We start from the raw sequence: 22,370 nt of genomic DNA on the forward strand, positions 1-22,370 counted from the left end.
GATAATCGATTCATGCGTTTGACTTTTTTTTTTTAAAGAGAGAAAGTAAAAAAAAAATCCCTGATCCCAGCTACTTACATGTGAATGTTTTCTGGTTTCTTTGCCCCTCTATGGCAGTGAACTGGTTATATTTTTAGGCAAAACAAGATATTTTAGAATTTTTTTGGCTTTGGAAACTCAGGTTTTTCACTATTTTATGACATTTTATAAACCAAAGAACTAATCGATTGATTGAGAAAATGATCGACAGAATCAACGATGGATGTAATCATTAGTCGCAGCCCTACGCTCTGTTAAGTTCTTTAATCTGGTCTCTTGCACCTGGTCTAAATATAGCACAGCGTGTTCACTCTACTACCTTTCCGCATCAAAATGTATTATGTAAATCTATTTTTGGAAGTTTGGTACTGGTGAACTGAGAGATGAGAAATGAATTAGTTTGACCTGGGCTGACCCCCCCCCCCACCCCCCACCACACACACACACACACCACACACACCCCCCCCCCCCACACACACACACACACACACACAGTATTACAAGTTATTAATGCTTGGATACTGCTAGACAATCATTGGTGCTACATTTTGCTACCACACAGCTCCGTTTGCGTCAAGTTTCTTTTTTTGTCACTGTGTGCTCGCACACTGTCCTGCTTTGTTTTCAAAGCAGCGCTCCCTGAGCGATGTTCTTTACTGACAGAGTGACTAAAAATAACACGATGGATCATACAACAAGGCGCACTTTGTTTTCCATAGATATCTACCTGCAGTTTTTAGCACAGTGCTGCACTCTTTCTGTGATCAGAGTCTTTCTGTGATCAGAGTAACAGCTGCTGACAACTTTTGTTACAACTCATCATAGTTGCCAGATTGTCTGAATTTTACATCTTTATAAGATTCACTTTAGGCTGTGTCAGTAATATTAAAAACTATCACGCTTTGTGAATGTACCATTATTTATGATAAATTACAGACTGATGTAAATATTCATTGAGTTTTTCCGTTATTCCCCCCTTTAGGTGAACTCTTGGAGCGGTTCCATTGAGATTGGTGTGACGGCACTGGACCCCGCCGCGCTGGACTTCCCCAGCAGCGCCACAGGCCTTAAGGGCGGCTCCTGGATCGTGTCGGGCTGCTCGGTGCTGCGTGACGGCCGCTCTGTCCTGGAGGAGTACGGCCGGGACCTCGACCAGCTTGCTGAGGGCGACCGGGTGGGCATTCAGCGCAGCTCCCGCGGGGAGCTCCACCTCTGGGTGAACGGGCAGGACTGCGGTGCAGCAGCGAGCGGCTTGCCGCCCAAGCTCTGGGCAGTTGTGGACCTGTACGGCAAGTGCACTCAAGTGACGGTGGTGAGCTGTGAGCCTCCGCCACCCTCTGCGGAGAAAGAGACAATAGAGCGGGACGAGGAGGTGGAGGATGAGGAGGAGGAGGAGGAGGAAGAGGAAGAGGAGGAGGAAGAGGTGGTGGTGCGTGGAGGTCGGGAGGATGCGGGGATCACGGCACTGATGAATGTGGCAGCAATGAATGGAATGATGAATGGAGATGAAGGTAGGGGTGCCTTTTTACTGGGTTCCTGCAGGTCCTTAAAAAGCCTTGAAAGTCATTTAATTCATTAATATAATAAAAAGGGCTTTATTTTAGGGATGCACAATATTGGATTATTTCCTGATATCAATGTACTTTTCCCCACCTAGTTTTAGTGATCATAAAGTCTCTTCTGTAGTTGAATTAACATCATATTATGCATACTCTTATCATGATGGCCCTCCAGCACATGGAAACATAAAACACAATGTTTATCAGTGTATGTAATATTCATACATTGTGCAAAATATGAAAAATACTCCAACTACGGGTTGATGTTTTGTACATGTTGACTTTGTCCAATATCTGCCGATACTGATGACGCGCATCCCTACTTAATTGTTATAAAAATGTCTTAAATCAATCTTTCAAAAATCATAAAAATGTTGTGACATGGGTAGTAGAATATTAGGAATTATTATTATTATTTTTTTAACATTGCATTGTATAATGTCACAATGTGTACCTTTAAATATGTGCACTGAAATGCTTCTTACATTGACATCATGAAGATCAGGATGACAAAACCAACAACACGTTTACCATCCAATCACATTACACAAAAAGAACAAGCTTTTTTCAAGCCATACTGATTGGAAACCTTTATGATAATATGTTAATTATTTGACAGGTGTTCCACTCTTTTCCAGCATTTGAAATGGGTTATCTAACTTTTTAACTTAACATTAAAAAAATAGTCATGTTTGGGAAGAATGATTTTTTTTCTTGATTATTGTGAAATTAATAAATTTTTGGGATTCATTATTTTTACCTGTTATATTCCTTTTTCTACTCTCCTCCCTGTCAGTGCCTGAGCTTAGCTGCAGTCACAGCAGACCAGACAAGTTCCCCAACAACCTGGAGCCGGACACGGGTAAGAAAGTCCTCCTCAGGTCGGTTGATGGACGTTGTGCAACATGACCTGTATTGACGTCCTCTTCCTCTCTCTCTCTTCAGTTCTGACGGAGCACCAGCTCTTTGACGTGTTCAACAACGCAATAGTATCTTTTTACCGCTCTGAGGATGAGGGCGGAGGGGAGGATGGTGGAGGTGGAGGAGGAACAGGAGGTAGTGGCGGCGGAGGAGGAAATTCAGGATCTGACTCCTCTTCTAGAAATGACAGGGGGAGCAGCAGTGGAGGAGGTGCAGTCAACAGCGACAGTGGAACAGGGACAACAGGGGGGAGTAGTAGCGGAGGAGGAGGAAGTGGTGGAGGTACTGGAGATAGTGGGAACACTAACAACAGTCCTGCTGGTAACGGAGGAGTCGGGCCGGCGGCGGTGATGGGTGCGATGACCACCAACGACGCGCTGCTGTTCCACGAGAAATGTGGCACACTGATCAAACTGAGCAACAACAACAAGACAGCGGAGCGGAGGAGACCGCTGGACGAGTTCAACAACGGTGTGGTGATGACCAACCGGCCGCTCCGACACAACGAGATGTTTGAGGTGCTTATAATCACACAACTCAGTACTGCCATGTAGTACATGAATAATGCAGTGACGGCCAAAGAGCGACTTTTATACTCTGTTGTTGTTAGTTGAGTAGAGCTGGGTGATTGTAAAATAATATCACAGTTTATCTGAGGAGTAGTTGACAGATCACTCGGCAACAGAGCTGAAAATAATGACTAATAATAATCAAAGGGACCTTAAGGAACGTCATGCAAAGTGCATCCTGAGGTCTGTAGTTTGTTACTTTTTATTTTAACGAGACTTTGAACATCCTATAGGTTACATTAGGTCATGTCATACAGTGATAACCATTTCACAAAAGGGTCTCACTGCAGTGAAACGGCTGCAGTGGGGGTAAACAACATCACACATTAATACAGTTGGGCTCATTAAATCCACAAGAGTCTCAGCTTCCCAGTCAGTCCCGGTTTATGCAGTTTCAAGACTGTTTAGGGACCCCAATGCATATAAATACAATAGACAAAACTCATACATTTGTACTGTTTTTGCCTAAAAGTCAATGGGACTAGCACAAAGTGGGTTAATCTGCAAATGTCTGGGTATCTATCAAGAAACTTGTGGAAATGGACATGCCAGTTGTTCCCCTTGCCAAAATTTAAACTGACTTTGGAGCGTTATTTACCGGCCTTGTGAAAAGATAGATTGCATGTTTGGTACCAGTTAAACCCTTACCCGTACCATCATCACTCTAGCTTAAAATTCAGGTGACTGCAGCCTCCAAAATACACTAATGTTAGCCACAGAGGGGAAGAGATTAAGGTGCTTATAGTACGTACTTGAAACAGTCAAATACAGAGATCAGTGTATTTTCTTTTTCAAAATGTAGTCACATAACCTCCATGTGTTCGCTTCATGCCTTGCGGTCTGATGCTATTTATTACTCTGAGCTTGAGGCAGAACAGGGAAGAAAAAAATGTCAGCACCAGAAAAGCTTAAATGCATTTTTGTTCCATTTTCAGATCCGCATTGATAAGCTGGTGGACAAGTGGTCAGGCTCGATAGAGATCGGCGTGACCACACACAATCCCAACAACCTGGACTATCCTGCAACTATGACCAATCTGCGCTCAGGTTAGCACACACAAAGAGGCATAGAAAGTTAAACCAAAACTGTTGATGGTTGTGAAATGACTGATATCATTCTGGCTGCTTGTTTTAGGTACAATCATGATGAGTGGCTGTGGGATACTGACCAACGGGAAAGGAACCCGCAGGGAATACTGTGAATTTAGCCTCGATGAACTTCAGGTTTGTGATGGCACACGGACTAAACTCACGTTTCCAGTGTTCTCACAGTCAGGGAAAACCTTGAAAAGTCATGGAATTTGACAAACACATTTTACAGATCTGAAAAAGTAATGGAACTAGTAAAAAATCGTGGAAATGTGTTGTGTGTATTAAATTATGTAACATAATGTAAATTTTAATTTCTATAGCTGATGACGTAACATAGCTCCAGTATGCATCGATATGTGACAATATTTTGGTTCTGTCAGATGGATGGTTTGGTTTTTGTTTATTTGTTTATGTTTTAAAGTGTTGACATCACACATTTTAAAAAGAAATTTCACGCAATTTCTATAGAAAATTAAAATGTGCTTTTTGGATCTGAATTTTATTTTATTTTTTTTAAAGAAATGGGTTTGTAGAATTTATTTACTTTAACATTTTTGGTGATTTTTATAAAACAGAGATTTTTTTTCTTTTTTTTCTTTTTCGAAATTTTAATCGAAAACTTGGAACTTGTTGGCAATTTTTTTTTCTTAAACCCGTTTGAAAAGCGTGTTTTCTTTAAAAGTGACCAGAATGACACAGCCAGAAATTGAAGAAACATAAATTATTGTTGGATTTTCAAATTTCCATCAGTTCTGGAGCACATCACGTGGAATATAGAAATTAAGTTTGAACAGAGTTTGAATCTTATGTGTTTGAAAAACACTTGGCAGTTTGGATTGGGGTCTTTGAAAAGTCATTGAAAAGTTTTTACATTTTGCCCATGAAAAAGTGTGGGAACCCTGCATTTCTCTGTGCCACCTACTCTGTGAGTGTTTCTGTTTTTTTACAATCTCCAATAACTCTTCTCATCCATTTTTAGGAGGGAGATCACATAGGTTTGATGCGCAAAGCCAGTGGAGCGCTCCATTTTTACATCAATGGCATCGACCAAGGTGAGGCGCATTGAGATGTTTCATAGGTTTCACAGTTGGGTGAGGGTGGGCTGGATGTGGGTTGTTGAAGTGATAGGGGGGCGATGGTTATAAATGAGTGAATGAGAAACACCTAACAAATCAGCTCCAAACAGAAAAATAGTGCTGAATCATGAATACATAGATTTTTTTTCGAAATGTTTTATTATCACGTGATCCCATAATGCTTTACATAAGAAACTCTTTGCTGTGGCTAAAATTAATGACTACATAGCTACAAACTAAAACTATTAGCAGCGTCAGCAACAATATTAAGATGTGAATTTTGATGTATAACCTTTAGATTTGTAGTCAATACCTAAAACACAAGTTGGACAGAAATACTGTAACTGAGACTGTTGGCTGTGGAGAAAGTGTAATTCATTTCCACTCCCAACCACTCTGTGTCCTTCACAGGTGTTGCGGCGGCCCAGACTCCCGGCGTGGTCTACGGTGTGGTCGACCTCTACGGCATGGCTGTCAAAGTCACCATAGTCCACAACCACAACCACAGTGACCGCCTCAGACGCAACAACGCCATCATGAGGGCTTTATCACCCGATGTGGGCCGGCCAAGGCCGGCTCTGTCCCTAACTCCAGACTCAGAGGGGCCCGACCGACTGCTCTTCCACCCCAACTGTGGTCAGAAGGCCGCCATCATCAGTGACGGCAGGACAGCACTGCGGCCACAGTGAGTTCAACTCCCATAATTCTCTTGAAATAATTACAGGCATTCTTATTTTTTACATGCTCGATTTAGACTTGTAGTTGTTTTTGTTGACAGATTACATTTAAAGCTTAAAAAATCCATCTTGAATGCTCTTAAATAATTTATAATAATAATAAATTAATTAATCATTTTTTTGCAAGGCAAGTTTATTTATACAGTACATTTCATAGACAGGGCTAGCTTAAGAAAAATAAAAAGGCATAAAATAAACAAGTGAATAAAGATCAAAATGAAAATAATAATGATGAAAAGACAGGTAAAAGGCAAAATAAAGGAGCAATTTTGGTTAAAAGGTTGCCATAGTCATGAAAGAGTAAATGTAGATACAGTTGGTGAAAATCTCAGTCCTGGCAGTTTGTTTTAACGGTGGACTAAATATTAACGAAAAGATAAGATAGAGCTTTATTTCTTCTGAGGGAAATTGCTGTGCAGCAGTCGGAAGACTGCAGAGATAAAGAGTGCAATACATAAAAAGACATAAGAAATAACATAACAGTAGATGCAAAATATACAAACGAGATAACAGTGAGGTGCAGAAAGCTGTTGTTATGTAGTGCAAAACTTTTGCTAAAGCAAAACAACTTTTGACTCTGGGAAGAGTCAGCTAACCGGGTCCTGATGACCTGAAAGATCTGTAGAGTTTGTAGAGAAGAAGTAGGTCAGAAATGTATTTAGGTCCTAAGCCATTCAATGATTTATACACACCCAGCTGCAGCCTAAAGGCATTTCTATAACTGTCTTATGGCCAGAGCTCTGCGGCACATTTTTTTTATGCATATAACTGGACAGACATTGTTAAGATATGTTTTTCTGTAGGTTATCATTACATTTTCCACAAATCTAAAAACACATCAGCAGTGAAGGCAAGTTTCTTGATTTGTGGTCCAGTGAAATCCACTGAACCTTTTAGCAAAAATGCAAGGGAAGAATATTTAAATGCACATTTCATCAGCACGGCAATCCAAAGTGCTTTACATACAAAATGCAACACAAAGACATTCAAATACAATTAAAGCAGTATAGAATGAATATAAAACTGGGCAACAAAGCATTTCAATATACAATGGCATCTAAAGGTCCAGTGTGTTGGATTTAGGAGGATAAATTGGAAGAAATGGAATGTCATTCTAAGTATATTTTCTTTAGTGTATAATCACCTGAAAATTAGTATCAGCGTGTTTTTGTTACCTTAGTTTCTACAGGAATCCAAAACAGACAAACCAAGCACTGGCTCTATATTAAGCCACTTTTTTTTTAAGAGTCACCATAGTTAACAGCCCTTCTGTGACGAGCACCCGCAGAAAGTACTGATTTTTTTTTAACGTGAAACTGCTTTATTCTTTGTTTTACTGGTGTGTTTTGGAGACCTCTGTGGATAATTCGTCTCCCATAAAAAAAACTTCTGGAACTATAAAAACTGAAGGAATTCAAATCAGGAGAAGTTTCAGCTGGTTAAAATCTGCAGTTCTCACTGCTAGACGCCACCAAACCTCCCAAAATTTTAAACACTGCTCCTCTAAATATAAATAAAACAGCCTTTAACAACAGGGATTTTACTGGATTTTTGACATCTTCAGTCACCAAATGTTAATTTCGGTGCATGAACTTGTCAGAGAGGCAAGCTGAGTAGCTGAAAGTATAAAAGTACACTATACTCATCTGACCAACTTTTCTATGTTTGGAAAGTGTTAGAGCTTCTAAGGGTTTTTGGAATCTGCTGTTTTAAGTTAATATAAGTGTGAAAAAAACACTTTGCAATGAGTGAACTCTTCTACATGCAGCACTTTAAACGTAAACAGTTATATTCTCATAACACTGCTTCCACAGCGCGACTGATGACTTCAACCACGGCGTTGTCCTGAGCAGCCGGCCGCTGCGCTCCAACGAGGTGTTCCAGGTTCGCATCGACAAGATGGTGGACAAGTGGGCAGGTTCCATCGAAATCGGTGTCACAACGCACAACCCTGCATACCTGCAGCTGCCCTCCACCATGACCAACCTGCGCTCAGGTAAAACACATCTGAGATACCTGATGAAAGTTGGATTATATAACAGTAATCTGCAAGTTTGGATCTTACAACAAAAGAAAATCAGAATACGTTTATAGTCATTGTTAAGGCATATAACACAAAATTTAGTTGCACTACCCAAAAAGAGCTCAATAAAATAAGAATTAAAGACTCAAATACACAATCCAGTCCAAGCATACATTCTCAGTACCTACATATGCGTTGACATGAAAGGCTGTATACAGAAAAAAAAGAATATTGCTTATAAAATCAGAATATTGCACATAAAATGAGAATAAAAACCTTTTTTGCTGTGTTTTCCAGGGACGTGGATGATGACGGGGAATGGTGTAATGCACAATGGAACAACAATACTGGACGAGTACGGACACAACCTGGACCGGCTGAAGGTGAGTAATTAACATCACTCTCTGTCGTTTTTTTTCCATCGCCCTCAATCCTCCTTCCATAACCTCTGACCTTTTTTTTTAACCCTTTCTTCTCACTTGCAGGCAGGTGACACAGTAGGTGTAGTGCGGAAAGAAGACGGCAGCCTCCACTTCTTTGTAAATGGTGTGGCTCAGGGCCCGGCCGCCTGGAACGTCCCTCCCAGCGTCTATGCCGTGGTCGACCTCTATGGCCAAGCTGCTCAGGCCACCATCATGGATGACATGGGTGAGAGATGGCGGAAGAGAGACAAGGCTCCATTTGAAACGGTTAGGATGCTTAAATATGTTTCAGCGATTTGAACGTCTTATCTTTTTCCCTTTTCCTTTTTTTTTTTTTTGTTAGTGGACCTCCCACCTCTGCCAGAGGACAGCTCAGAGGGCCCCACAGCTATGTCCCCGGGGAGCCCCTGCTCGGTAGGAGGAGCAAGCACGATCAATGACCTGCGTTTCCACCACCTGCATGGCACTAACGCAGTCATCACCAACGGGGGACGCACCGCCCTTCGTCAGAACTGCCGCAGCGAGTTCAACGACGCTATTGTCATTTCCAACAGGTGAGGAAATGCATGATCATATCACCTGCGGACCATAAAATGCTGTTGAGAAATGCTGTGTGGCTTGTCGGGCCACTCCTGCGCTAGGTGGCGTTGCTTGTAAAATCTTTTAAAGGCAGTAAGCACAAGTATTTGAGGGAGCCAGACAAAGACGAGTTTGACATGATATTTTACGGGGGTATAAACCAACAGGTAAAAAAAGAGAACTTCAGTCAGGTCTAGATAAAGTTAGGAGTTATTGAAATTCATAATTGTTCTGAAACAGCTCCCAATTCTGTCTCAAACACAGCGAATATTGTCAAAAATATCAATTTCGCTTTCTCTTTTTTAATTTATGGCTATAAAAACAACAGATACAAAAAATAAAGAAAAAAAATCACTATACTTTTAATTAGAGTACCTGTATAATGCAGATTTATTACAATTTACTCTTGCTTTCTCTAATTGTTAATGTTTACTAAAGTCTTTCTACTGTTCTCTGCTACTAACCAAGACAAAAAAAAGTCGTTGTTGTCTTGTTAAACCTTTGTTATATATTTATCTTTTAACATCTGGAACACACTGCCTGCGTGAGCAGTGCTGGTCAGGTGCGTCTGTCAGCCGCAGCACATGGAGGAAATCGATTTTTTTCCACTTGTCATGCGTGGTTATCATCAATAGACTGTGAAAATGGTATTTTTATAATTGTATTAACTCAATACCATCTTTTATTTTTACAATTTTAATGTCTTCTCCCTTCTGTCACAGAGGTCAGGAAATAAAAATACATCTGTTTTACTCAAACCTTTCTGCTTCTGTTTCAAAATAAAAGTCTTCTGACAACTTTGTCAACAGAATCCCATCAGTTATTGACACAAGGCATTTTATTTTGAAACATTTTGAGGACCACATTGTTGACAATGCAGGAGCTTGCACGGCTTCATAAATCATAAATAAATGAGCGGAATATGTACTTATAATTGTGGAAATACAGATCTCATAGCAGCAGCAAGCTCTGCAGAAGCATCACAGCAACAATGCTGCCAGTGTGAATACAGAGAGCGTGCAACACGCTGCAGTTCGGCGACGCATGCAGTGTGTTCCAGGCCTGATAGAATTTTTTTGCTTTTAATATGTATTTTTCCCTGTGGTATCGAATATGGTATAGAGTATCACTATTATCAAGGTATTCAAAGTGAGAAATTCTATTATCGTGATGACACTACAGCTAAGATTAAATGGCGTTCAGAGAATTTGTTGTGATGAAGCTGCTTCTGGATTTTCATGTGACCTTGTAGGTGCCTTCGAGATGGAGAGCTGTTTGAAATCATTATTCAGAAGATGGTGGACCGCTGGTCGGGTTCAATAGAAGCAGGTGAGGCTTTCTTTTATGTCCATCCCTCTTTTTTAGACATGTGAATGAGGTAAATGGCAAAAATGATAATAAAAGCTATTCTATGTTACCGTAACATTTATCTCTGTGACAGCATTGTAGATGTTGCGTGTAAATGTATTTCATTTGTAGTCATCACAGATCCCCCCCTCCCCTCTCTGTGTCCAGGAGTGACAGCAATCAGGCCCGACGAGCTGGAGTTTCCCAACACTATGACTGATATCGACTATGACACTTGGATGCTCAGGTAGAACACTATTTGAATATTAAAACTCAAGAGCCGATTTTTTTGTCCCTGCGATGTCTTTATGAATGTTTTCAAATAAGTGTATAACTTACTTTTCTTACATGGCAGACATTTGAAAGATAATAACAAGATGCTAACAGCAATAGTAATAATAGGAAATAGAAATTAAATTGTAAATAAATAAATTAATTTAAAAATAATAATATTTTTTTAAAAAATCTGCTTTTGTAGTAGTAGTAGTATTTTTATATAGCCATCACACACAACATGGTAAAGACAAAAAAGGAATTATAATAAGCATATATATTTTTGATAACAGCATAAAGTGCAGAACGTACGGTGATAATGACTGAAAAAGTATAGGCAGAAGCAAAATGCTTATAAATACCTACCCTACATAAAACCCTGCATTAAATTAAGCTACCCAGCAGAAAATGGAAATAAAAATGAGAAAATAAAATAAATAAATAAACAAAAAAATAACATTTTTAACATATGTCACATATGGAGCAACTTGAGTATTGACAGTTTATGCTTGTGCCTCAACACAAGCTGCTTCCTTCCAAAGGGACTCAAAAGCTGTATTACCATATATTTGTATATTTTGCTGTTTATTAAGGTCTTAAAACACACACCTACCTGTTATTTTCAAGTTTTTTTATTATGGTATACCCAACAATTACACAGAAGCAATTGTTGGTAGTAAAAAGCTTAAGTAAAAATCAAAATACAAAATAAAAGTCTAAGATATAAAACAGTGCAAGAAAAATAAACAGTAGGGATAAAATATGACATGAATAAAATATAAGATAAAGATAAGATATAAACTCTCCTTTTTAGGTTATATGTCCATAAATATTTGAAGTGTTGAGCTACGCATAAAAGGAATTTTTCACAAAACTGTAAAACACAATATGTTTTTGGAATTTCAAATCATTGATAGAATTTAAAAAATGTATTTATTCTTTACCTTCCCTCTTTTTTTACAGTGGAACGGCCATCATGCAGGACGGCAACACGATGCGCAACAACTACGGCTGTGACCTGGACTCACTGACCACAGGCTCACGAATCGGCATGATGCGCTCAGCCAGCGGCGACCTCCATTATTACATCAACGGTGTGGATCAAGGTGTCGCCTGCACCGGTCTGCCACCAGGTAAAGACACGAAATCAGGATTGTGCTGCAGCCAGATATGATTCAAATACAGCTTTCTTGAGTCAAGACTGTAAGTTATCATCATCGTCTCTCTGACTCTGTCTCTGTCTCCCTGTCTTTCTCTGTCTCAGAGGTGTATGCTGTGATCGACCTGTATGGTCAGTGCGTTCAAGTGTCCATCACCAGCTCCTCAGGTCCGCTGGACAACAGCCTCTGTACCAGCAACATCACTGAGAAGAGCTTCCCCATCCACTCACCAGGTACACATCAGCTCATCACTCATGTCTGCAAAGCCTTTAAAAAACATGAAAAACAAAAGCTGATCTTTTTAGATCAGAAGCTTTTGGAATTAAGTCCACTTTTAAGCAGTTTCAACCAACACAAGATTTTGTTAAAATGTTTAAAAATGTCCCCTGCAGTTTCTCAAGGTCTTTAAATGTCCTTTTCTGTCAGTCCAAAACCCAAAGATGGGCAGTTTAATATAGTATGAAACAAATGAAAGCCAGAAATTTCCATATTTGCAAGGCTTAAAACAGATTTTTTTTTTTAAACTATTTTTGCACAAAAAATTACTATAATGATTTACTGATTTTAAAAATAGGTAGCGACTCACAAATCGATTAGTTGACTATTTTTGCAGCTCTTGTATTGTTTTTAAAACACTTTTATATGTTTAGTATTTATTTGTCTGATAGTAAAGGTAAAAGGTAGAGAAATAAAAAATGTAATAGTAGAAAACATCAATTGTCCTCTTAGCCTCATCTCCATGTTTCTTTTTTTCTTTTCTCTGTGTGTTTAGTAGCAGGCGTTGCCCATCGGCTCCACAGTAAACATGGTAAGAACGTGGTGCTGCTTGGCGATGGCTGTCAGGGCGTCAGAGTCGGCGGTTACGCTCACGGCATCGTGTTCAGCGCGAAGGAGCTCAAAGCAGATGAGCTGTTTGAGGTACACGACAAAGAGGGCCTCTGAAAATGAATGTGCTTCCTATCTTGTCAAATTTTTGATAACATGCACATGAATTCCTTAAATCCCTGTATCTGCGTATGCTAGTAATTTTCTTTGAATTATATCCCCCCCCTAGCTTTTTTCTTTCTCCTGATTTCTCTCTGTGCTCTGCAGGTGAGGATTGATGAGGTCGATGAGCAGTGGTGCGGTTCGCTGCATATCGGTCTGACCACCCTGGCACCCCCAGAGCTGCCGTCCTGCCCGCTGTCTGGTCTCTCCCCCTCCCTCCCGCAGCTCCGCACCAAGGTCACCTGGCTGCTCTGCGGCTCTGAGGTCCGTCGCAACGGCGTGCTGCAGCGCCAGAACTACGGCTGCTCGCTAGACCGGCTGACGGTAAGCTGCAGTCCCCTCTAGGATCTCGTCTTCTGTCTTAGATTCATTCACTCAGACAAAGATGTTATCACAGTCTGAAATCTGACATCTTAAAACTCAAAATGTACCTTTTTTTGTCTGTTACTCTTTATCTATATGAACCATTTCCTCTCTCTTATCCTTCTTTCTATTTTTTTATTTCTTATTTATATCATAATAACTGAAAGCACTTAGTAAAATATGCTTTTTAAAACTGCTGTCTGGAGATCTGGAGAAAGTTTAGCGGTCACAAAAAAAAAGGATTACTCACAGTTCAGGTCAAACAGCATTAATATTTAACATGTCACAGAGAGAAATGAGGTCATTAAGCAACACAAAAACATTGTTTTATGCTACTCAAGGAGACAAAGGCTGTAGATTATTAAATTTATTTAATCCATTAATCTTCAAGTCCAATGATTTGAATCTCGATTATTTTCTATAGGAACTGCAACAATTAATTGACCAGTTCTCAACTATTTAATTAATCGGCATCAATTTGATCATCGACTAATTGTTTTACTAAATTTTTAAAGTAAAAATAGTCAAAACTTTCTGATTTCAACTTCTTAATTGTGAATATTTTCTGGTTTCTTTACTCTTCTGTGACAGTAAACTGAATATTTTATTTTTAAACAAGACATTCAAGAATTATGGAAACATTTTTCACCATTTTCTGACAATTTATAGACCAAATAACTAATAGATAAATTGAGACAATAATTTAAACATGAATTTTCAGTGAAAATAATCATTAGTTACAGATTGTAACTATTTTCTACATATCTGATGGTCACAAAATACTGCATTAAGTCAATTACTCACAATTAAATTAGTAACAGGTTATTTTTGTGATTTTCATGAAATATGTGCATATATGTATAATGCACAAAACAATGGAAGAGTTCTCAGTCACCAGTTTATGTCAGCATTCTTCACCATACACAGTGTGTGTTTGTAGTACTCAGCATGTCAGTAGATCCTGTGCTCTTTCTGAAGACAAAAAAAAGATCCCAAAGTTGTTTTAATTTTTCACTGAACATGATGGGTTTTTTTTTAGGTTGGGAACCGTGTGGGAGTGAAGAGGTGTAGTGACGACACCATGCACATCTTCATCGATGGAGAAGACATGGGCCCTGCAGCGACTGCAGTAGCCAAGGTACACACACACACACACACACACACACACACACACACACACACACACACACACACACTACTGGACAGAGCTTCTTGGCCCCACACTGATATTCAGCACCTCCCTGTCTCTTTGCAGAATGTGTATGCAGTTTTGGACCTATATGGGCGGATAACGGCGGTGTCCATTGTGAGCTCCTCATTAATGGAGGACATGGAAAGTGTCAAGGCGCCCTCGCTCTCCTCAGACAGCTGCAGCGAAGGAGAGGAGGACAGCACCCCCGTCAGAGAGGTAGGAGCACCCGTCTCTCTATTCACTGCATTCACCGTTATTCACTGCATCGTTACATTTTCTGACAAACTAAGACTCTGCATGTCAACTCTTGTTGCCTCCAGGTTGAGACTGAGCCGTGTGCACTGGTGCCCACTGTCATGGCGTTTCTGGAAAACCATGGCAAAAACATCCAGCTGTCCAACCAGAACCTGACAGCAGCCAGAGTGTCCAGCTACAACCAGGGCCTGCTGGTCACAGCCCAGCCGCTAGCTCGCCAGCAGCTGTTCCAGGTAATGAAGCTGTGTGGTTTAGAGTCTAAATGTGAACCAGGTGGCTACATTTTAGCTTCATTTCCTACATTTTAATAACTGAGTTAGAAATTAAAGGCTGGTATTTCAAAGAGTACTTACTAGAAGTATACTGTATATACAGCTGTGATACTCAGCTTACGGGCTGTGCGACAAATCTGGCCCCCAAAAGGGTGCTGGATGGCCCCCAAACCATTTTCTAATTCACAATAAAACTAAAGTGATTCACACTGCAAATTGTTTTTGTACTTTTTGTATACATAAGGTGCCAGAGTGTATAAAACAGCATCAAAATAGAGCTTGTTAATCAAAAAAAGTGCTAGTGGAGGATTCCCCACACCCTCCAACAGAGGTCCTAGTTAAGCCCCTAAAAACCTGGAAACATCCTAAAATCTTAGAAATGTCCCAAAATCCTACAAATGTCCTAAAATGCTAGAACCATGTGTTGGACTGCTGCCCTGGCCCCTGGCCTCCTGTTATTTTGCAAAGGTGGCCCTTAAGCAAAGCGAGTTGAGTGTCCCTGATATACAGAATTCAAATGCAAGCTATTTTAGGCTGTGGCTGTACCAGCCTGTCAACAGCCTCTCTTTCGTCTCCAGTTTCAGATTGACCGTTTGAACCCGTCATGGACGTCGTCACTGTCGCTAGGGGTGATTGGTCACTCTCCCGACCGGCTCAACTTCCCCTCCACAGCGTGTTGTCTGAAACGCTCCGCCTGGCTGCTGCAGAGAGACTCCGTCTTCCACAACTCGCTAAAGGTCCGCACACTTTGACACACAACACCTGTCTGTCGTGTTGGAGTGCTTTATTAATTCTTGTCTTAAATGCCAAACTTGGGTGTGTTCTCACTGACATTCGCCTCACTGATCATTTGATCTTTTTTCATAACATTTTGACTTCTTTCTCCATCAGACACTTTCCTCTCCAATAATCGCTCCTTCATCTTTCTCCTTCCCCCTCAGATATGTGAGAACTATGGTCCTAATCTGGACACTTGTCCGGAGGGGACGGTGTTGGGTCTGCTGGTGGATGCCAACAGCTGTCTCCACCTGTACGTCAACGGCATGGACCAGGGTGTGGCGGCGCAGGACATTCCTTCGCCCTGCTACCCCTTCATTGACCTCTACGGCCAGTGTGAACAGGTCAGCACTAGAAAAACTGAAACAGTTATGCCAGTTTGATGTTGACGTTTCTGTGTCATAAATGACGTAAATTATTAATCAGTTATCTAAAAAAAAAAATGCAATTAGGTGGTGAGTCTTTATTGTAGTGATTTTTAAAAGGGAGACTTTTTACACATACTTTAATTTTTTTCTTTAATGGTTTCAGGTTTCAAATATAGTAATAAATTATTTAACTTAGTACTTTTCTTCTTTATAGGATCATTGTATTATATTACTAATTCTGTATTACAGTGAAACTGTGATACCACCTAATTTTTGAGACGATTATCATACAGTTAAAGTGCTATTTGTGCCGATGTAGTGTCCAGTGTTTGAATATTGTAGTATTTCTTTGGAAATAGTAATAGTATGCCCTAGATTAAAATCTGAAGATGATATGCTAATAAATGTTGTTTCATCATGGCAGGTTACTATAGTAACAAACAACGTGCCAGCTGTGGGTGGAGAGAGTGGTGAGACCCGTTGTCAGGGCGACATGGAGAAGGCGGATATGGTTGATGGTAATAAATCCATTTTTTTACTATTTAGTTATGTTTTCATATCATTTCCTGTTCAGTAATTAAAGTCGGGGTTTCATTTTTTTCTGTTTCTACATTCAGGAATCAAAGAAAGTGTGTGCTGGACGCCCCCTCCAGAGGTCAACCCCAACAAGACCTGTGAGTATCAGGCACTGTGCTCACGCTTCAAGGACCTGCTCACGTTACCAGGTGAGTTTAACTTAAAATCTTAAAATCTGCCACAACACTGCTTCAGATCTCATGTCACCTAACAACCATAATATTTGTGGTTTTCAACCGTAAGATGGCTATTTTAACGAAGACGCAAAGTACAACCTGTGCTACTGTGAGTCCTGCCACAAGCTTCGGGGTGATGAGGCTTACTACAAGAGAGGAGAGCCGCCCCGGGACTACGCCCTACCCTTCGGATGGTGCCGCTTCGCCCTCAGGTGGGAGGAAGATCTCTTGGTCAGATTCAAAATAAAACAGCAGTTTTTATGTCCCTTGTGTGTTGATGTCCTCAAACTAAAAGTTTGGTTGTTTGTTTGGTTACTTCTCACACTAATGAAAAACTAATGGGACAAAAGGTAAAAACCATATAAAAGAATTCTCTGTCTGGTTTTACAAAGGCTGTACATGTATCCTCTTTTTGCAGGATTAAGCCCCACTGTGAGGTTTCTAATGCACTGAAGAAGTGGCACATCGCATACCACGGCACCAGTGTAGGAGCCCTGCGACGCACGCTGGACCACAGCCAGCTTCTACCTGGTATGAAAATTTTTGGTTCCTTTTTTAATGACACACACTCAGTAATGTTGTTTTTCTGACCAAAGATGAGAGGTTTTCAAAATTGACTATGACTGTTGACTATATGACTTTTTTTATTGAATACATGTCTTTGACATACTATGCTGTGACTTTTTGTTTTTGCCACAGTAGATTCCTACTATACTGAGATGTTTTTTAAATCACACTTTTATAACATGCTATACCATGATGTTTTCAGGGTCTTTTAAAAAAAGATAACTATACAATGACTTTCAAAAAAGACATTTTTATTTATGCCATTTTTCTAAACAATGTATCTCATACTGTAGAAGGTACATTTATTGGTCATTTTTTAAACTTTGTTTATAAATGACATTTGTCCTTGATCCTTCCACGTCTTTGGAGCTGTAGGATGAGATGATTAAAATCAGCAGCTACTATGAAAAATTCATTCCGCTTGTTGCTGATGGCGTCATTCAATTCCTGCCATGCATTTTTTGAATTTGCGTCGTAGTCTTGGGTCCTTTCGGCTCCCAACAAGGTCTACCCATCCTTTGCAACAGCTTGACCTGCATGTTAGGGGTTAACCATGTCTCTCTGAAGATGTGTGCATAGCAGTCCCAGATTTCTGATTGCTGAGTTAGCCTCAATCGCATCTTATCCACTTTTTTGTCCTGTGACCACACATGAGAAAGAAGAAGGCTTAGAACAACTCTTGGTCCCCTGACTTTGGCTGGCTCTTTCTGTTTCATTTTTTCCCTTCTGGTCTCACTGGCCACTTGGCGAATGCCATTTGTGGGTTACCTTTTGAGGTCTGCTGCAGTCAGCACAAACCCAACAAAACTTTTCCTGATATTGATAATATTGAAATTGAATATAACTAAGTGTTCTCTGTGGTAGAAAACTATTATGTACTACTGTAGTCTTGCATTTTTGGTCATTTTTTTGACAAGCCAAATTCTGGTGTTTTTGGCCCTTTTTGCAACTTTCAGTGCTATGACCTGTCTTGGCAGGCTATTCTAAGCTGTTTCCAGCTGTTTTCAGCTGTGTTTGGGACATGTCAAGTTTTGACATTTTTGCCTTACTATAGTCTTATATTTTCGGTAATTTTTGTCGACGTGCCATATTATGCTGTTTTTGGCCCTTTTCACAACTTTGTATGCTATGGCGTGTCTTGACAGGCTATTCTTAGATGTTTCCAGCTGTTTTCAGCTGTTTTTCGGAAATGTCAAATTTTGACAGTTTTGCCTTACTATAGTCTTGGATTTTTGGTCAGATTTTCGACATGCCAAATTATGCTGTTTATGTCTGTTTTTGCAACTTTCTTTGATATAGCGCGTATTGGCAGGGTATTCTAAGCTGTTTTCAGCTGTTTTCAACAGTTTTTGGGACGTGTCAAATTTTGACATTTTGCCTTAGTATAGTGTTGGATTTTGGGTCAGATTTTCGACATGCCAAATTATGCTGTTTTGGGCTTTCTGTGCAACTTTCTTTGCTATGGCGCTTCTTGGCAGGCTATTCTAAGCTGTTTCCATGTGTTTTCAACAGTTTTTGGGACGTGTTAAATTTTGACAGTTTTGCCTTACTATAGTCTTGGATTTTTGGTCAGATTTTCGACATGCCAAATTATGCTGATTTGAGCTTTCTGTGCAACTTTCTTTGTTATGGCGCTTTTTGGCAGGCTATTCTAAGCTGTTTCCATGTGTTTTCAACCATTTTTGGGACGTGTCAAATTTTGACATTTTTGTCTTACTATAGTCTTGGAATTTTGGTCAGATTTTCGACATGCCAAATTATGCTGTTTTTGGCTTTTTTTGCAACTTTCTTTGCTATAGCATGCCTTGGCAGGGTATTCTAGGCTGTTTCCAGCTGTTTTCAACAGTTTTTTGGACGTGTCAAATTTTGACATTTTGCCTTAGTATAGTGTTGGATTTTTGGTCAGATTTTTCGACATGCCAAATTATGCTGTTTTGGGCTTTCTGTGCAACTTTCTTTGCTATGGCGCTTCTTGGCAGGCTATTCTAAGCTGTTTCCATTAGGGGTGTAATGGTACACAAAAATCTCGGTTCGGTACGTACCTCGGTTTTGAGGTCACGGTTCGGTTCATTTTCGGTACAGTAAGAAAAACAAAATGCAAAATATAAATGTGCTAGTTGTTTATTACACACTTTTGTGCTTTGAACAATAGGAACATTAGCCTATACAAAGCTAGAATTCTGCTCAAAAATATAAATACAATATTCTGAAATGTAGATATTTTGAAAAACATAATAAAAATAAATAACATTGGCTCAGACTTTTTCTTTAAAAAAAATATTTTCTCCATCTGATGTGCAAAATTGAACAGTTGCAAAACTGAACAGTTTCAAGTTGTTGCTCAGATTAAATAACATGAATAAGGCTCAGACTGTTTCTTTAAAAACAAATCTTTTCTCCATCTAATGTACTTGGGACGCTCGTCTTTCTCTTTTGTTACTGTAGCGATGTTCACGCGGGGGTGGTGCCGTTTCAAATGAGTTAACAGGTTTTGATGTGTTGCCAGAAACATACCCGATCTCGGATGAACAATGTCGGCAAACCACTTTGGTTTTTATCAACCTCTCTTTGTCCCTGTTTATATTTCACCGGGAAGCCGAAGTGTTCCCAAACGGGAGACCTTAATGTCGCGGGAGGGTCCTCAAGCTCTGGCTGATTGCCAATGCTAGCGGCATCAGCATTAGCCATGATGTCCACTACAACTGCTGTTTGTTGTGTCTCGGTTTGCACAACTGCACATGTTTTCAGCTGCAGCATTCTCGTGCGGTCCTCTACTTAATATGTCCGTGTGGAAACTCGTTCGGTACGCCTCCGTTCCGAACCGAGCACCCCGTACCGAAACGTTCAATACAAACACATGTACCGTTACACCCCTAGTTTCCATGTGTTTTCAACCGTTTTTGGGACGTGTCAAATTTTGACATTTTTGCCTTACAATAGTCTTGGATTTTTGGTCAGATTTTCGACATGCCAAATTATGCTGATTTGAGCTTTCTTTTTGCAACTTTCTTTGCTATGGCGTGTCTTGACAGGCTATTCTAGGCTGTTTCCAGCTGTTTTTAACAGTTTTTGGGCCGTGTCAAATTTTGACATTTTTGCCTTACTATAGCCTTGGATTTTTGGTCAGATTTTCGACATGCCAAATTATGCTGTTTATGGCTTTTTTTTTTGCCACTTTCTTTGCAATGGCGTGTCTTGGCAGGCTATACTAAGGCTGTTTTCATGTGCTTTTTAACAGTTTTTTGGGACGTGTCAAATTTTGACATTTTTGCCTTACTATAGTCTTGGATTTTTGGTCAGATTTTCGACATGCCAAATTATGCTGTTTTTGGCTTTTTTGCAACTTTCTTTGCTATGGCACTTTTTGGCAGGCTATTCTAAGCTGTTTCCAGCTGTTTTCAACAGTTTTTGGGACGTGTCAAATTTTGAAATTTTGCCTTACTATAGTCTTGGATTTTTGGTCAGATTTTCAACATGCCAAATTATGTTGTTTTGGACTGTTTTTTGCAACTTTCTTTGCTATGGCGTGCCTTGGCTAGCTATTCTAAGCTGTTTCCATGTGTTTTTAGCAGTTTTTGGGACGTGTCAAATTTTGACATTTTTGCCTTACTATAGTCTTGGATTTTTGGTCAGATTTTCAACATGCCAAATTATGCTGTTTTGGACTCTTTTTTTGCAACTTTCTTTGCTATGGCGTGCCTTGGCTAGCTATTCTAAGCTGTTTCCATGTGTTTTCAGCAGTTTTTGGGACGTGTCAAATTTTGACATTTTTGCCTTACTATAGTCTTGGATTTTTGGTCAGATTTTCAACATGCCAAATTATGTTGTTTTGGGCTCTTTTTGCAACTTTCTTTGCTATGGCGTGCCTTGGCAGCTATTCTAAGCTGTTTCCATGTTTTTTCAGCAGTTTTTGGGACGTGTCAAATTTTGACATTTTTGCCTTACTATATAGCCTTGGATTTTTGGTCAGTTTTTTTTGACATGCCAAATTATGCTGTTTTGGGCTTTTTTTTGCAACTTTCTTTGCTATGGCGTGCTTGGCAGGCTATTCTAAGCTGTTTCCAGCTGTTTTTAACAGTTTTTGGGACGTGTCAAATTTTGACAATTTTGCCTTACTATAGTCTTGGATTTTTGGTCAGATTTTTCGACATGCCAAATTATGCTGTGTTTGGGCTTTTTTGCAACTTTCTTTGCTATGGCGTTTTGGCAGGCTATTCTAAGCTGTTTCCAACTGTTTTTAACAGTTTTTGGGACGTGTCAAATTTTGACATTTTTGCCTTACTATAGTCTTGGATTTTTGGTCAGATTTTTTTTGACATGCCAAATTATGCTGTTTTGGGCTCTTTTTGCAACTTTCTTTGCTATAGCGCATTTTGGCAGGCTATTCTAAGCTGTTTTCAGCTGCATTTTTTACAGTTTTTGGGACGTGTCAAATTTTGACATTTTTGCCTTACTATAGCCTTGGATTTTTGGTCAGATTTTCGACATGCCAAATTATGCTGTTTTGGGCTGTTTTTTTGCAACTTTCTTTGCTATGGCGTGTCTTGGCAGGCTATTCTAAGCTGTTTCCAGCTGTTTTTAGCAGTTTTTGGGACGTGTCAAATTTTGACATTTTTGCCTTACTATAGCCTTGGATTTTTGGTCAGATTTTCGACATGCCAAATTATGCTGTTTTGGGCTCTTTTTGCAACTTTCTTTGCTATGGCGTGTCTTGGCAGGCTATTCTAAGCTGTTTCCATGTGTTTTCAGCAGTTTTTGGGACGTGTCAAATTTTGACATTTTTGCCTTACTATAGCCTTGGATTTTTGGTCAGATTTTTCGACATGCCAAATTATGCTGTTTTTGGCTTTCTTTGCAACTTTCTTTGCTATGGCGTGTCTTGGCAGGCTATATTCTAAGCTGTTTCCAGCTGTTTTTAACAGTTTTTGGGACTGTGTCAAATTTTGACATTTTGCCTTACTATAGTCTTGGATTTTTGGTCAGATTTTCGACATGCCAAATTATGCTGTTTTTGGCTTTTTTGCAACTTTCTTTGCTATG

The 22,370-nt window shown here is 39.8% G+C and overlaps 1 protein-coding gene across 3 annotated transcripts in view; it reads left to right on the top strand.

Annotated features, from left to right (window-relative positions):
* The window catches only part of neurl4 (neuralized E3 ubiquitin protein ligase 4), a 64,959-nt gene that overhangs the window by 5,353 nt on the left and 37,236 nt on the right, over positions 1-22,370 (top strand). Inside the window, exons 2-27 of one of the 3 annotated variants that reach the window (XM_042512249.1) lie at positions 1,022-1,550; positions 2,395-2,460; positions 2,544-3,037; positions 4,024-4,135; positions 4,224-4,312; positions 5,160-5,232; positions 5,668-5,941; positions 7,808-7,989; positions 8,314-8,399; positions 8,502-8,664; positions 8,782-8,992; positions 10,270-10,346; positions 10,497-10,611; positions 11,601-11,770; positions 11,902-12,030; positions 12,570-12,715; positions 12,890-13,108; positions 14,187-14,285; positions 14,403-14,555; positions 14,660-14,827; positions 15,445-15,603; positions 15,808-15,987; positions 16,436-16,529; positions 16,629-16,736; positions 16,831-16,975; positions 17,182-17,294. In XM_042512249.1, coding sequence (XP_042368183.1) covers positions 1,022-1,550; positions 2,395-2,460; positions 2,544-3,037; positions 4,024-4,135; positions 4,224-4,312; positions 5,160-5,232; positions 5,668-5,941; positions 7,808-7,989; positions 8,314-8,399; positions 8,502-8,664; positions 8,782-8,992; positions 10,270-10,346; positions 10,497-10,611; positions 11,601-11,770; positions 11,902-12,030; positions 12,570-12,715; positions 12,890-13,108; positions 14,187-14,285; positions 14,403-14,555; positions 14,660-14,827; positions 15,445-15,603; positions 15,808-15,987; positions 16,436-16,529; positions 16,629-16,736; positions 16,831-16,975; positions 17,182-17,294 — 4,354 coding nt within the window. The remainder of the gene's footprint in view (positions 1-1,021; positions 1,551-2,394; positions 2,461-2,543; positions 3,038-4,023; positions 4,136-4,223; positions 4,313-5,159; positions 5,233-5,667; positions 5,942-7,807; positions 7,990-8,313; positions 8,400-8,501; positions 8,665-8,781; positions 8,993-10,269; positions 10,347-10,496; positions 10,612-11,600; positions 11,771-11,901; positions 12,031-12,569; positions 12,716-12,889; positions 13,109-14,186; positions 14,286-14,402; positions 14,556-14,659; positions 14,828-15,444; positions 15,604-15,807; positions 15,988-16,435; positions 16,530-16,628; positions 16,737-16,830; positions 16,976-17,181; positions 17,295-22,370) is intronic. The other 2 variants (XM_042512251.1, XM_042512252.1) reach the window with 2 other exon arrangements.

This window comes from Plectropomus leopardus, chromosome 23, assembly GCF_008729295.1.
Source record: "Plectropomus leopardus isolate mb chromosome 23, YSFRI_Pleo_2.0, whole genome shotgun sequence".
In the NCBI taxonomy this organism is placed as follows: domain Eukaryota; kingdom Metazoa; phylum Chordata; class Actinopteri; order Perciformes; family Serranidae; genus Plectropomus; species Plectropomus leopardus.